This window comes from Gopherus evgoodei, unplaced genomic scaffold (genome assembly GCF_007399415.2).
Source record: "Gopherus evgoodei ecotype Sinaloan lineage unplaced genomic scaffold, rGopEvg1_v1.p scaffold_58_arrow_ctg1, whole genome shotgun sequence".
Classification (NCBI taxonomy): Eukaryota; Metazoa; Chordata; order Testudines; family Testudinidae; genus Gopherus; species Gopherus evgoodei.
Genome location: NW_022060079.1, coordinates 64891 through 80664, shown reverse-complemented (window position 1 = coordinate 80664; position 15774 = coordinate 64891). Strand labels below are relative to the sequence as shown.

The 15774-nt window shown below is 66.9% G+C and overlaps 1 protein-coding gene across 1 annotated transcript; it reads right to left on the bottom strand.

Annotated features, from left to right (window-relative positions):
- Nucleotides 1–1517: 1517 nt before the first annotated feature.
- LOC115643397 (collagen alpha-1(XI) chain-like) lies at nucleotides 1518–13450 on the bottom strand. The gene is made up of 6 exons (XM_030547396.1): nucleotides 13372–13450; nucleotides 12420–12587; nucleotides 11514–11724; nucleotides 4667–4829; nucleotides 2911–3048; nucleotides 1518–1556 (listed from the first exon to the last, which is right to left on the bottom strand). Exons 1-6 carry the CDS (start codon nucleotides 13448–13450, stop codon nucleotides 1518–1520), a joined length of 798 nt encoding a protein of 265 aa, XP_030403256.1.
- Between the last annotated feature and the right edge of the window lie 2324 nt (nucleotides 13451–15774).

The following is a 15774-nucleotide window of genomic DNA, read 5'->3' as shown; positions in this document are numbered from 1 at the left end:
GGTTGCCCCGAGAAGGAGCAGGGCATGCTGGGAACACGAGGGCGGATGGCCCCGAGGAGGAGCAGGGCATGCTGGGAACACGAGGGCGGATGGCCCCGAGGAGGAGCAGGGCATGCTGGGAACACGAGGGATGGGTTGCCCCGAGGAGGAGCAGGGCATGCTGGGAATACAGGGGCGCGTGGCCCCGAGAAGGAGCAGGGCATGCGGGGAACACGATGGCGGATGGCCCCGAGGAGGAGCAGGGCATGCTGGGAACACGAGGGATGGGTCGCCCCGAGGAGGAGCAGGGCATGCTGGGAATACGGGGGTGCGTGGTCCCGAGGAGGAGCAGGGCATGCTGGGAACACAAGGGATGGGTCGCCCCGAGGAGGAGCAGGGCATGCTGGGAACACGAGGGCAGATGGCCCCGAGGAGGAGCAGGGCATGCTGGGAACACGAGGGCGGATGGCCCCGAGGAGGAGCAGGGCATGCTGGGAACACGAGGGCGGATGGCCCCGAGGAGGAGCAGGACATGCTGGGAACACGAGGGTGGATGGCCCCGAGGAGGAGCAGGACATGCTGGGAATACAGGGGCGCGTGGCCCCGAGGAGGAGCAGGGCATGCTGGGAACACGAGGGCGGATGGCCCCGAGAAGGAGCAGGGCATGCTGGGAACACGAGGGATGGGTCGCCCCGAGGAGGAGCAGGGCATGCTGGGAACACGAGGGATGGGTTGCCCCGAGGAGGAGCAGGGCATGCTGGGAACACGAGGGCGGATGGCCCCGAGGAGGAGCAGGGCATGCTGGGAACACGAGGGCGGATGGCCCCGAGGAGGAGCAGGGCATGCTGGGAACACGAGGGATGGGTTGCCCCGAGAAGGAGCAGGGCATGCTGGGAACACGAGGAATGGGTTGCCCCGAGGAGGAGCAGGGCATGCTGGGAATACAGGGGCGCGTGGCCCCGAGGAGGAGCAGGACATGCTGGGAACACGAGGGATGGGTCGCCCCGAGGAGGAGCAGGGCATGCTGGGAACACGAGGGATGGGTCGCCCCGAGGAGGAGCAGGGCATGCTGGGAACACGTGGGATGGGTCGCCCCGAGGAGGAGCAGGGCATGCTGGGAACACGAGGGATGGGTCGCCCCGAGGAGGAGCAGGGCATGCTGGGAACACGAGGGATGGGTCGCCCCGAGGAGGAGCAGGGCATGCTGGGAACACGAGGGATGGGTCGCCCCGAGGAGGAGCAGGGCATGCTGGGAACACGAGGGATGGGTTGCCCCGAGGAGGAGCAGGGCATGCTGGGAACACGAGGGATGGGTTGCCCCGAGGAGGAGCAGGGCATGCTGGGAACACGAGGGATGGGTTGCCCCGAGGAGGAGCAGGGCATGCTGGGAACACGAGGGATGGGTTGCCCCGAGGAGGAGCAGGGCATGCTGGGAACACGGGTGCAGGTGGCCCCATATGGGGGAGAGTTGAGGGGACAGCAGTTATGAAGGGCAGGTGGGAGGTCTGGGCCCCCGAGATGAAGCTGGCAGTGTTTCCCTAGGGGGTAAGTTCGGAGTCCCAGTGGGTGGGTGGGATCTGAGGGACAGATAGGGGGTGGGGGTTTGAGATGAACCCGGCAGTGTCTCCTCGGGAGGTTTCAAGTTTTTTCCTTTTGCACCTGAAAACGTCAGCAAAGGAGCAGCAGTCCCGTATCTCCCCCAGATCTGCTCCAGGGGCCCAACTAGCTCTGTAACCCCCCCAGATCAGACCCACGGGCCCAACCAGCCCCATATGCCCCCTAGGCTTGCCAACATCCTACATGCACAAAACCGAACACCCTTACCCCACCCCCTGCCCGCCCCTTGTCTGAGGTCCTGCCCACCGCTCCCTGCATCCCCCTCCCTCCGTCACCCACTCTTCCCACCCTCACTCACTCGCTCATTTTCACCGGGCCAGCTCAGGGGGTCGGGATGGGAGAGGGGTTGAGGGCTCCGGCTGGGGGTGTGGGTTCTGGGCTGGGGCCAGGGATGAGGAGTTCATGGTGCAGGACAGGGCTCTGGGCTGAAGCAGTGGGTCGGGATGTGAGAGGGGTTGAGGGCTCCGGCTGGGGGTGTGGGTTCTGGGCTGGGGCCAGCTATAAGGGGTTTGGGGTGTAGGAGGGTGCTTTGGGCTGGGACTGAGGGGTTTGGAGGGCGGGAGGGGAATCAGGGCTGGGGCAGGGGGTTGCGGTGCTGGGGAGGGGGTCAGGGGTGGAGGCCCCTGGCCGTGCTTACCTCAGGCAGCTCCTGGAAGCTGCGGCATGTCTCCTCTCCAGCTCCTATGCAGAGGCATGGCCAGGTGGCTCTTCACGCTGCCCCTACCACAGGCGCCACCCCCGCAGCTCCCATTGGCCACGGTTCCCGGTCAATGGGAGCTGCGGGGCCGGTGCTTGGGGCAGGGGCAGCATGCGGCCCCCCCGGCCGCCCCTACGCATAGGAACCGGAGGGGAGCCATGCCGCAGGTTCTGGGAGCTGTGCAGAGCCACAGCAGGCAGGCAGCCTGCCTTAGCCCCGCTGTGCCGCTGACCGGACCTTTCACGGCTCAGTCGGTGTTTCTGACTGGAGCCGCCAGGGTCCCGTTTCGACCAGGCGTTCCAATCGAATACTGGGCACCTGGCAACCCTAATACCCCCAGATCAGCCCCACGGGCCTGACCAGCCCTGTAACCCCCCTCAAATCAGCCCCACAGGCCCGACCAGCCCTGTATATCCCCTAGATCAGCCCCACGGGCCCGACCAGTCCCGTATCTCCCCCACAGGCCATCCAGCCTCGTATCCCCCATGAGATCAGCCTCCCGGCCTGTCCAGCCCTGTATCCCCCCAATTTCAGCCTGCTGGGCCCATCCAGCCCAGTATCCTTCTCGAGACCACACCCAAAGGCCTGACCTGCTCGGTCTGCCCTACGTCCCTCACCTCGGGCCTGGCAGGTCTCCGCTGCGCCTCCTGTGCCTGGGGAGCATGGGGCTGGGCGTGGCAGTCGGGGCTGTAGTGCTCACAGTAGTCGTAGGCTGCCTGCGGGTTTGGGGCGATGAGCAGCTGCTGGATGTCACCCTGCAGAGAGAGACAGACGGGGTGATGGGGGGACGGGCACTGCTGGGCCTGGAGTCCCCACCCAACACTAATCATAGACTCATAGACTATCAGGGTTGGCAGGGACCTCAGGAGGTATCTAGTCCAACCCCCTGCTCAAAGCAGGACCAACCCCAGCTAAATCATCCCAGCCAGGGCTTTGTCAAGCTGGGCCTTAAAAACCTCTAAGGAAGGAGATTCCACCCCCTCCCTAGGGAACCCATTCCAGTGCTTAACCACCCTCCTCGTGAAATAGTGTTTCTTAATATCCAACCTAGACCCCCCCTCCCCACTGCAACGTGAGACCATTGCTCCTTGTTCTGTCATCTGCCACCACTGAGAACAGTCTAGATCCATCCTCTTTGGAACCCCATTTCAGGTAGTTGAAAGCAGCTATCAAATCCCCCCTCACTCTTCTCTTCTGCAGACTAAACAATCCCAGTTCCATCAGCCTCTCCTCCTAAGTCATGTGCTGCAGCCCCCTAATCATTTTTCTTGCCCTCCACTGGACTCTTCCCAATTTGTCCACATCCTTCTTGTAGTGTGGGGCCCAAAACTGGACACAGTACTCCAGATTAGGCCTCAGCAACACTGAACAGAGGGGAATGATCATATCCCTCAATGGGGAAAGGGGCCAGAGAGAGAGGGACAGGTGCTGCAGGGAGGAGTGGGAGGGGATGGATCACGGATGGGTTGCGGGGGGTAGACGGATGGGGAGCTGCAGGGAGGGCATGAAAGGATGGATCACGGATGGATTGGGGATGGACAGAGGATTGGGTGGATGTACAGGTGTGTGGGGATGGATGGAGGGAGGAAGGTAGGGATGGAGGGATGAATGGATGGATGGATGGATGGATGGATGGATGGACAGGTGTGTTTGGGGATGGATGGAGGCAAGGAGGCTGGGGATGCAGGGATGGGTGGGTGGAGGGGTGTGTGTAGGGATGGAGGGAGGGAGGGAGGTGGGGATGGAGGGATGGATGGACAGGTGTTTGGGGATGGATGGAGGCAAGGAGGGTGGGGATGGAGGGAGGGATGGGTGGAGGGGTGTGTGTAGGGATGGATGAACGGAGGATTGGGTGGATGGACAGGTGTGTGGGGAATGATGGAGGGAGGAAGGTGAGGATGGAGGGAAGGATGGGTGGATGGATGGACAGGTGTGTGGGGATGGATGGGTGGAGGGAAGTGGGGATGGAGGGGGGACAGTGATGGGTGAGTGGAGGGGTGTGTGCAAAGATGGATGGATGGATGGAGGATTGACTAGATGGACAGGTGTGTTTGGGGATGGATGGAGGCAAGGAGGGTGGGGATGAAGGTATGGGTTGTGGATGGATTGGGGCATAGATGGATGGCGGGATGGATGGATTGGGGGAATAGATGGAGGGGTGTGTACAGGGAGGGAGGGCGGGAAGGAGAGGAGTTACCCTGATACCATCCTGCTTCCCCATTGTGATCCCACCCAGAAATAACCCCCAACATCCCCCCAAATCACCCCCAGGCACCTCCCCCCATTCCTCACACACAGACAGTCTTAGGGGAGACATGGGGGTCAGGCGGGGTCCCCGTGGGCAGGGGGACGCAGGGTGGGCTGGGCTGGTACCTGGAAGACCTGCTCGTCGAGGATGCGGGTGCCAAAGACAGTGATGCCGCGGGTGTCGATCACCGGGCGGGGGCCCCGGGGCAGCGGCCGCGTCACCTTCTTCTTACAGTCCAGGATCAGCGTCACCGACTGCTTGCGCACGCTCAACGCCAGCCGGTGCCACCTGGGGACACGGACACGCTGATGGGAGCAGGCAGGGATGGAAAGGGGAGTCCTCAGGTGTTGGAGTAGGGTCGGTGTAGGGGGCAGAGGGTACCCATGTGCTGCAGTGCTGGGGGTCAGGGTCAGGGGGTACCCACTTGCCATCAGCGAGGTTCATGTCCCAGAAGAGCGGGTAGCCCTCGGGGGTGGGATGGGGGGGTTGGGGGGCAGGGGCAGGGGGTACCCACTTGCCGTCAGCAAGGTTGATGCCCCAGAAGAACGGATAGCCCTCAGGAGTGGGGTGAAGGAGGTTGGAGGTCAGGGGTCGGGGGGTACCCATTTGCTATCAGCGAAGTTGATGCCCCGCAAGAGCGGGCAGTCCTCGGGGGCGGGGTGGGGGGTTGGGGGTCAGGGGTCAGGGGGTACCCACTTGCCGTCAGTGAGGCTGATGCCCCGGAAGAGCGGGTAGTCCTCGGGGGCGGGGTTGGGGTTGGGTGTCAGGGGTCAGGGGGTACCCACTTGCAGTCAGCGAGGTGGGTGCCCCAGAAGAGGGGGTAGTCCTCGGGGGCCGGGTGGGAGGTCAGAGGTCCGGGGGTACCCACTTGCCGTCAGCAAGGCTGATGCCCCAGAAGAGCGGGTAGTCCTCGGGGGCGGGGTGGCGAGGTTTGGGGGTCAGGGGTTAGGGGGTATCCACTTGCCGTCAGCGAGGCTGATGCCCCGGAAGAGCGGGTAGCCCTCGGGGGCGGGGTGGGGGGGCGGGGATCAGGGGTCAGGGGGTATCCACTTGCCATAAGCGAGGCTGATGCCCCGGAAGAGTGGGTAGTCCACGGGGGCGGGGATCAGGGGTCAGGGGTCGGGGGGACCCACTTGCCGTCAGCGAGGCTGATGCCCCGGAAGAGCGGGTAGTCCTCGGGGGCGGGGTGGGGGTCAGGGATCAGGGGTCGGGGGTACCCACTTGCCGTCAGCGAGGCTGATGCCCCGGAAGAGCGGGTAGTCCTCGGGGGCGGGGTGGGGGGTCAGGGGTCAGGGGTCGGGGGTACCCACTTGCCATCAGCGAGGCTGATGCCCCGGAAGAGCGGGTAGCCCTCGGGGGCGGAGTGGGGGGTTGGGGGCAGGGGTCAGGGGGTACCCACTTGCCGTCAGCGAGGCTGATGCCCCGGAAGAGCGGGTAGCCCTCAGGGGTGGGGTGGGGGTTGGGGGGCAGGGGTCAGGGGTACCCACTTGCCGTCAGCGAGGCTGATGCCCCGGAAGAGCGGGTAGTCCTCGGGGGTGGGGTGGGAGTGGGGGGTTGGGGGTCAGGGGTCAGGGGGTACCCACTTGCCGTCAGCGAGGCTGATGCCCCGGAAGAGCGGGTAGTCCTCGGGGGTGGGGTGGGGTGGGGGGTTGGGTATCAGGGGTCGGGGGGACCCACTTGCCGTCAGCGAGGCTGATGCCCCGGAAGAGCGGGTAGCCCTCAGGGGCGGGGTGGGGGGTCAGGGGTCAGGGGGTACCCACTTGCTGTCAGCGAGGCTGATGCCCCAGAAGAGCGGGTAGCCCTCGGGGGCGGGGTGGGGGGTTGGGTGTCAGGGGTCGGGGGTACCCACTTGCCGTCAGCGAGGCTGATGCCCCGGAAGAGCGGGTAGTCCTCAGGGGCGGGGTGGGGGGTCAGGGGTCAGGGGGTACCCACTTGCCGTCAGCGAGGCTGATGCCCCGGAAGAGCGGGTAGTCCTCGGGGGTGGAGTGGGGGGGGGGGGTGGGGGGTCGGGGGTCGGGGGTACCCACTTGCCGTCAGCGAGGCTGGTGCCCCGGAAGAGCGGGTAGCCCTCGGGGGCGGGGTGGGTGGTCAGGGGTCAGGGGGTACCCACTTGCCGTCAGCGAGGCTGATGCCCCGGAAGAGCGGGTAGTCCTCGGGGGCGGGGTGGGGGGTCAGGGGTCAGGGGTCGGGGGTACCCACTTGCCGTCAGCGAGGCTGATGCCCCGGAAGAGCGGGTAGCCCTCAGGGGTGGGGTGGGGGTTGGGGGTCAGGGGTCGGGGGTACCCACTTGCCGTCAGAGAGGCTGATGCCCCGGAAGAGCGGGTAGTCCTCGGGGGCGGGGTGGGGGTTGGGGGACAGGGATCAGGGGGTACCCACTTGCCGTCAGCGAGGCTGATGCCCCGGAAGAGCGGGTAGCCCTCGGGGGCGGGGTGGGTGGTCAGGGGTCAGGGGGTACCCACTTGCCGTCAGCGAGGCTGATGCCCCGGAAGAACGGGTAGTCCTCGGGGGTGGGGTGGGGGGTTGGGGGTCAGGGGTCAGGGGTCGGGGGTACCCACTTGCCGTCAGCGAGGCTGATGCCCCGGAAGAGCGGGTAGTCCTCGGGGGTGGAGTGGGGGTGGGGGGTTGGGGGTCAGGGGTCAGGGGGTACCCACTTGCCGTCAGCGAGGCTGGTGCCCCGGAAGAGCGGGTAGCCCTGGGGGGCGGGGTGGGTGGTCAGGGGTCAGGGGGTACCCACTTGCCGTCAGCGAGGCTGATGCCCCGGAAGAGCGGGTAGCCCTCGGGGGTGGGGTGGGGGTTGGGGGTCAGGGGTCGGGGGTACCCACTTGCCGTCAGCGAGGCTGATGCCCCGGAAGAGCGGGTAGTCCTCGGGGGCGGGGTGGGGGTTGGGGGACAGGGATCAGGGGGTACCCACTTGCCGTCAGCGAGGCTGATGCCCCGGAAGAGCGGGTAGTCCTCGGGGGCGGGGTGGGGGTTGGGGGACAGGGATCAGGGGGTACCCACTTGCCGTCAGCGAGGCTGATGCCCCGGAAGAACGGGTAGCCCTCGGGGACGGGGTGGGGGGTCAGGGGTCAGGGGTCGGGGGTACCCACTTGCCGTCAGCGAGGCTGATGCCCCGGAAGAGCGGGTAGCCCTCGGGGGTGGGGTGGGGGGTTGGGGGTCAGGGGTCAGGGGTCGGGGGTACCCACTTGCCGTCAGCGAGGCTGATGCCCCGGAAGAGCGGGTAGCCCTCGGGGACGGGGTGGGGGGTCGGGGGTCAGGGGGTACCCACTTGCCGTCAGCGAGGCTGATGCCCCGGAAGAGCGGGTAGTCCTCGGGGTTGGGGTTGGGGGTCAGGGGTCAGGGGTCGGGGGTACCCACTTGCCGTCAGCGAGGCTGATGCCCCGGAAGAGCGGGTAGTCCTCGGGGTTGGGGTTGGGGGTCAGGGGTCAGGGGTCGGGGGTACCCACTTGCCGTCAGCGAGGCTGATGCCCCGGAAGAGCGGGTAGCCCTCGGGGGTGGGGTGGGGGGTCAGGGGTCAGGGGTCGGGGGTACCCACTTGCCGTCAGCGAGGCTGATGCCCCGGAAGAGCGGGTAGTCCTCGGGGGCGGGGTGGGTGTTGGGGGTCAGGGGTCAGGGGGTACCCACTTGCCGTCAGCGAGGCTGATGCCCCGGAAGAGCGGGTAGCCCTCGGGGACGGGGTGGGGGGTCAGGGGTCAGGGGGTACCCACTTGCCGTCAGCTAGGCTGATGCCCCGGAAGAGCGGGTAGCCCTCGGGGGTGGGGTGGGGGTTGGGGGTCAGGGGTCAGGGGTCAGGGGGTACCCACTTGCCGTCAGCGAGGCTGGTGCCCCGGAAGAGCGGGTAGCCCTCGGGGGCGGGGTTGGGGGTCAGGGGTCGGGGGTCAGGGGGTACCCACTTGCCGTCAGCGAGGCTGATGCCCCGGAAGAGCGGGTAGTCCTCGGGGACGGGGTGGGGGGTGGGGGGTCAGGGGTCAGGGGTCGGGGGTACCCACTTGCCGTCAGCGAGGCTGATGCCCCGGAAGAGCGGGTAGTCCTCGGGGGCGGGGTGGGGGGTCAGGGGGTACCCACTTGCCGTCAGCGAGGCTGATACCCCGGAAGAGCGGGTAGCCCTCGGGGGCGGGGTGGGGGGTCAGGGGTCAGGGGGTACCCACTTGCCGTCAGCGAGGCTGATGCCCCGGAAGAGCGGGTAGCCCTCGGGGGCGGGGTGGGGGGGTCAGGGGTCAGGGGTCAGGGGGTACCCACTTGCCGTCAGCGAGGCTGATGCCCCGGAAGAGCGGGTAGCCCTCGGGGGCGGGGTGGGGGGTTGGGTGTCAGGGGTCGGGGGTACCCACTTGCCGTCAGCGAGGCTGATGCCCCGGAAGAGCGGGTAGTCCTCAGGGGCGGGGTGGGGGGTCAGGGGTCAGGGGGTACCCACTTGCCGTCAGCGAGGCTGATGCCCCAGAAGAGCGGGTAGCCCTCGGGGGCGGGGTGGGGGGTTGGGTGTCAGGGGTCGGGGGTACCCACTTGCCGTCAGCGAGGCTGATGCCCCGGAAGAGCGGGTAGTCCTCAGGGGCGGGGTGGGGGGTCAGGGGTCAGGGGGTACCCACTTGCCGTCAGCGAGGCTGATGCCCCGGAAGAGCGGGTAGTCCTCGGGGGTGGAGTGGGGGTGGGGGGTTGGGGGTCAGGGGTCGGGGGTACCCACTTGCCGTCAGCGAGGCTGGTGCCCCGGAAGAGCGGGTAGCCCTCGGGGGCGGGGTGGGTGGTCAGGGGTCAGGGGGTACCCACTTGCCGTCAGCGAGGCTGATGCCCCGGAAGAGCGGGTAGTCCTCGGGGGCGGGGTGGGGGGTCAGGGGTCAGGGGTCGGGGGTACCCACTTGCCGTCAGCGAGGCTGATGCCCCGGAAGAGCGGGTAGCCCTCAGGGGTGGGGTGGGGGTTGGGGGTCAGGGGTCGGGGGTACCCACTTGCCGTCAGAGAGGCTGATGCCCCGGAAGAGCGGGTAGTCCTCGGGGGCGGGGTGGGGGTTGGGGGACAGGGATCAGGGGGTACCCACTTGCCGTCAGCGAGGCTGATGCCCCGGAAGAGCGGGTAGCCCTCGGGGGCGGGGTGGGTGGTCAGGGGTCAGGGGGTACCCACTTGCCGTCAGCGAGGCTGATGCCCCGGAAGAACGGGTAGTCCTCGGGGGTGGGGTGGGGGGTTGGGGGTCAGGGGTCAGGGGTCGGGGGTACCCCCTTGCCGTCAGCGAGGCTGATGCCCCGGAAGAGCGGGTAGTCCTCGGGGGTGGAGTGGGGGTGGGGGGTTGGGGGTCAGGGGTCAGGGGGTACCCACTTGCCGTCAGCGAGGCTGGTGCCCCGGAAGAGCGGGTAGCCCTCGGGGGCGGGGTGGGTGGTCAGGGGTCAGGGGGTACCCACTTGCCGTCAGCGAGGCTGATGCCCCGGAAGAGCGGGTAGCCCTCGGGGGTGGGGTGGGGGTTGGGGGTCAGGGGTCGGGGGTACCCACTTGCCGTCAGCGAGGCTGATGCCCCGGAAGAGCGGGTAGTCCTCGGGGGCGGGGTGGGGGTTGGGGGACAGGGATCAGGGGGTACCCACTTGCCGTCAGCGAGGCTGATGCCCCGGAAGAGCGGGTAGTCCTCGGGGGCGGGGTGGGGGTTGGGGGACAGGGATCAGGGGGTACCCACTTGCCGTCAGCGAGGCTGATGCCCCGGAAGAACGGGTAGCCCTCGGGGACGGGGTGGGGGGTCAGGGGTCAGGGGTCGGGGGTACCCACTTGCCGTCAGCGAGGCTGATGCCCCGGAAGAGCGGGTAGCCCTCGGGGGTGGGGTGGGGGGTTGGGGGTCAGGGGTCAGGGGTCGGGGGTACCCACTTGCCGTCAGCGAGGCTGATGCCCCGGAAGAGCGGGTAGCCCTCGGGGACGGGGTGGGGGGTCGGGGGTCAGGGGGTACCCACTTGCCGTCAGCGAGGCTGATGCCCCGGAAGAGCGGGTAGTCCTCGGGGTTGGGGTTGGGGGTCAGGGGTCAGGGGTCGGGGGTACCCACTTGCCGTCAGCGAGGCTGATGCCCCGGAAGAGTGGGTAGCCCTCGGGGACGGGGTGGGGGGTCAGGGGTCAGGGGGTACCCACTTGCCGTCAGCGAGGCTGATGCCCCGGAAGAGCGGGTAGCCCTCGGGGGTGGGGTGGGGGGTCAGGGGTCAGGGGTCGGGGGTACCCACTTGCCGTCAGCGAGGCTGATGCCCCGGAAGAGCGGGTAGTCCTCGGGGGCGGGGTGGGTGTTGGGGGTCAGGGGTCAGGGGGTACCCACTTGCCGTCAGCGAGGCTGATGCCCCGGAAGAGCGGGTAGCCCTCGGGGACGGGGTGGGGGGTCAGGGGTCAGGGGGTACCCACTTGCCGTCAGCTAGGCTGATGCCCCGGAAGAGCGGGTAGCCCTCGGGGGTGGGGTGGGGGTTGGGGGTCAGGGGTCAGGGGTCAGGGGGTACCCACTTGCCGTCAGCGAGGCTGGTGCCCCGGAAGAGCGGGTAGCCCTCGGGGGCGGGGTTGGGGGTCAGGGGTCGGGGGTCAGGGGGTACCCACTTGCCGTCAGCGAGGCTGATGCCCCGGAAGAGCGGGTAGTCCTCGGGGGCGGAGTGGGGGGTTGGGGTCAGGGGTCAGGGGGTACCCACTTGCCGTCAGCGAGGCTGATGCCCCGGAAGAGCGGGTAGTCCTCGGGGGCGGGGTGGGGGGTCAGGGGGTACCCACTTGCCGTCAGCGAGGCTGATACCCCGGAAGAGCGGGTAGCCCTCGGGGGCGGGGTGGGGTGTCAGGGGTCAGGGGGTACCCACTTGCCGTCAGCGAGGCTGATGCCCCGGAAGAGCGGGTAGCCCTCGGGGGCGGGGTGGGGGGGTCAGGGGTCAGGGGTCATGGGTACCCACTTGCCGTCAGCGAGGCTGATGCCCCGGAAGAGCGGGTAGTCCTCGGGGACGGGGTGGGGGGTGGGGGGTCAGGGGTCAGGGGTCGGGGGTACCCACTTGCCGTCAGCGAGGCTGATGCCCCGGAAGAGCGGGTAGTCCTCGGGGGCGGGCCGGCCGCTCTGGTCCTGGTAGAGGAAGACGGGCGAGCGCCCCAGCTCCACGCCCAGCTGCTGGGTGCCGTGCTGGTCGTACACGGAGAGCAGGAACGCCTGGCTCCCAGCCTTGGCCTTCACCAGGGCCATGATGGAGAAATCCTCCGGGAACTTCCCTGGGGAGACACCGGGGCTGTGGGACCCCACGGGGCCGTTCGGGGGGCAGGACACTGGGGTGCAGGGACAGCCAAAGGGGGATGTAGGAATGTTCCACTAGAGACACAGGAGGGGGGGCGTGGGAACGTCCCAATGGGGGTGTAGGAATGTTCCACTACGGACATGGGGGTGGGGGTGCAGGGATATCCCAAGAGGGGCGTGGGAATGTTCCACCAGTGACACAGGAGGTTTGGGAACATCTCAAGGGGGCATGGGAATGTTCCACTAGACTAGGGACTCGGGGGTTGTGGGAACATCCCAATGGGGATGTAAGAAATTGGAGGTGGACACACAGGAATTTTCCACTAATGATATGGAAGGTGTGGGAACATCCCAAGGGGGCGTGGGAATGTTCCACTAGTGGCACAGGAGGTGTGGGAACATCCCAAGGGGGCGTGGGAATGTTCCACCAGGGACACAGATGAGTGCGGGAACATGCCAAGGGGGATATAGGAACGTTCCACTAGGGGCACGGGACCATGCTGGGAGCTGGGAGGTGTGGGACCAGCCACAGAGGCGGGGGGAGCCTGTGGGAACAACGCCCGTGGGCCGTGGGAAGGGCACGGCTGATGGAGGACACAAGGAGGGGGAACACGCCGCAGGACAGGGAGGGGGTGGACTATCCCATGCAGGAGGGGGGCGCATGGCCCAGTACCTGGGAAGAGCTGCCTGGTGGGGGCGCTGATCTGTGCTTGCCGTGATATCCTGTAGGCCACATCCGGCCCCGTCCCTGCCCGCCTGGCGGGGCAGAACCCCATCGTCTTCCGCACACCGTCCGGCTGGGCCTGGAACTGCAGTGCCTTCAGCACGTCCACTGGCTCTGCTGTGGGACATGGGGGGCGGGTGGTGGCAAAGCTTTGCAAACAGTCCCCACCTCCCCGACAGGGGCCCCCTCCCCAGCCACACAGAGCTCCCAGTTCTGGGATCACATGAACTCACTTACCCCCCCCGCAGCTACCAGGGTCCCCCCCTCCAGCCGTGATTCCCATCTCCATATTCAGCCTCCCCCAACCTATGAATCCCCTTCCCCGAGAGAGTCCTTCTGCCCTGGGGGCTGAGCTGGGGGAGGTCTGGGACGCAGATGATGGAGGAACACTCCCAGAGCGGGCAGGCCTGGCTGCATGGAAGTGGGTGTCTGGACAGCTAAGGGGGGCTGGCCGTGAGTGAGGAGATGGGGTCTCCCTGCCCAGGTGCACTGGAGGCCAACTATTGGACTCCTGGCTGGGGGCTCAGGGCAGGGGGGCCCTGGCTGGGAAGCAGGGAGGACTAGCAGGACTGGGGAGGGGGTAGGGGTCCCCTCAGGTGCGCTGGCCAGCTCTATCCAAATTCCAATCTCCCCTCCCGGGACACTCACAGAGACGGGCTTTTTCAGACCCAATCAACAGTGTCTTTGTTCCCAGCTGGCAGGAGAGGGGGTGTGGAGGGTCCAAGGGAAATACACACGTGGCACATGCACACACACACACACTCAGAGCAAAGGGGGCAGCAGTTCACTCACACACCCCATCTCGCAATCACCCCCTCCCAGGCACACAGCCTTTGCTGCCCAAACACAGCCCCTCCCCCTACAATCCCACCCAACTACGCATCGCATGCACAGAACGCACCCCCTGCCAGCAGCAGGCACCCAGCCTGCTTCAGCACCGCACGCACGCTGTCTCGCACACACATGCACCATTTCACCATGGCCCATTCCACAAGCACAGCCGCCTCATCACAAATCGCACACCACCCCGCCACACAATGGCGCCCTCCCCGTGTCAGTCACAGTCACACACCCTGCCTCACAGATGCACCCACCACAAGTTCACAATCACCAGTTGCACATACCCCATAGCACAGTGGCTCACAGGTATCACAATTACACACACACACGCCCCACTTCACAGCCACCCAGAGCCCATTTCACAATTGCATGCAGCTCCCAGGCTGCCCCCCCCCCCGCGCCCCCTCTCAGCTGGGCCCAGTATTTCACTCTGAACAAAAACAAGTCTGCAGAAGCCATCAGCTGCAGCCATGGCGGGCTCATGGCCCACCTCCCTGCCCACGCTCCACACCTCAGGCGGGGCCGACCCCTCCCAGCCAGGGGCGAGGGGTGATGGGTGGCAGCAAGGCCATCTGCATAGGGGAGCGGGGGGGGGAGCGCAGAGGCGCTCAGACAGATGGGGACATGGTCCAGGTGACCCTCGCTCCAGACAAGACGGGTTCCTGAGGGAACAGCTGGAAAAACAGAGGCAAAGGAGCCATCACCACCCCGGGCTCTTGGAGTCAGGATCCTTTGAGGGAATTCCCCCCCCCCCCGGACACTGGCCACAAGGGGGAGCCCAGGCTGGCTCGCTCAGTCAAGGGTGGGCAGTGCCTGCCGGGTGGGGGCACTGCCCCCCCAGGTGCAGGGGCTGCCCTGGGTGGGGGGTGATGGAGCAGGGTTGGAGGCAGGGTGCTCAGGGGGTACTGCGCCGTTGCTGACCCCCCAACACACACCCCTGTCTGTCTGCTTCTCTCCACACCTGTCCCCCTCTCCCATTTTCCCATCCAGCCCCCATCTGGGTTTCTCATCAGCCCCACGTTTACGGCCCTGATGTGAAGGCGGGAGCCCCATTCCTCCCCCGTCCTTGTTCCATTCGGAATCTGGCATCCATTAATATCCCCAGCAGGACACAGTGAGACAGACCAGAGCCCTTGGCGCAGGGCGCTGCCAGGGGGAAGCTCCAGCACTGGGAGATCTCCAGCTGGGGGCACTGCTCCAGGGAAGTTTGCAGCACCAGACTCCCCAGCTGGGGGCATTGTTGTGGGGAAGCTCGCAGCACCAGAGAACTGGCAGGGGAGGGGAACATTAGCCCCTGGCAGAGAGGATCGAAGCCCACACACACACACACACACACTCAGGGCCCATCTCAGAGCCATGTCCCCACCCGGGGTCTCCCGGCCCCCCGCCGAGCTTGGCGCTGGCCCAGCCCCAGCCAGGAGCGCTGGCAGCCAGGCCATGCCAGCTGCACAGAGATACTTTTCTTCTGGCTGCCAGGCGGGCGCGAGGAAAAGCCATTAGGGCTGCATAGCACAACTCCCTGGGGAGGGGTGGGGCAGGAATGGGGGAGGGGAGCCCCAGAGCCAGGGCTGGAGCGGGGGGGGGTCTGAGGGAGGAGACACTAGAGGAAGAGGGGGTGGGGGCCAAGGGGGGATATTGGCTGTAGAAAGAAGTGAGAGGAGAAGGGCCAGGAGCAGGAAGGGCAGGAGGGAGAGGGCTCTGGTGTAGGGGTCACAGTGTCATGTCGGGGTCAGGGGAGGGGGTTGTTCAGGTGGAGGAGGAGCAGGAATGGGGGGGTCAGGTGGAGTGAGAGGGGCCAGAGAGGTCACAGTGGGAGGTCAGGGGAGGGGGGTGCAAAGAGGAGGGGAAGTGGGGGCAGGAAGAGGGGGCAGAGGGGAGGGAAGGAGAGCGGGAAGTCAGGGGGAGGGACAGAGGGTGGGAAGTGGGGACCAGTGGGAGGGGCAGAGGGTGAGAAGTAGGGGGCAGGTAGAGAGGGGCAGAAGGGGGGAAGTGGGGGGCAGGGGGAGCGGACTGGGCCGCAGAGAATAGGCCCTTTATATGAGTCACTTCCTCTGTTTGAACCACGAGCTCCCCAGCATGGGGGGCCATGTGGGGGCTTGAGACCGGACGGGGTCACCTGATCCTGCCGGTGACCGCACAACCCACAGCTCCCCCAGCAGCTGCCCTGGCTCCCCCTGGCCGTGCCCCCCTTCCCATGGCCCTGCTGCAGGCTTGGCGGAGACAAGACATATTTGCAGCAAGACGCAGGGACCTGCCAGGGACTTGGGAAAGTGATTAGCTCCTCGCCCTGCACCTGCTACTCCCAGGCACCAGCCCCACAGCTGCACGGCCCAGAGGAGTGGGGGGCAGAGTTCCTGCACAGCCCTATGGGGGGGATCTCTGGGGCACGGGACCCTGAGCATCTGCTGGGGATGTGCAGGAGGCTCTGCCCCGAACCAGTCGGAGCTGAGCGGCCTCGGCCTCC

Bases quoted from the DNA above. Each gene is read 5' to 3' on its own strand.
- LOC115643397 (XM_030547396.1), bottom strand. From the start codon at position 13,450: ATGGTGAAATGGTGCATGTGTGTGCGAGACAGCGTGCGTGCGGTGCTG. The intron at 3,049-4,666 runs GTACCAGCCCAG...CTCTCTCTGCAG, and splicing joins TCGACGAGCAGGTCTTCCAG to GGTGACATCCAGCAGCTGCT. The intron at 1,557-2,910 runs GTGAGGGACGTA...TCTGTCCCTCAG, and splicing joins GGAGACCTGCCAGGCCCGAG to ATCCCACCCACCCACTGGGA.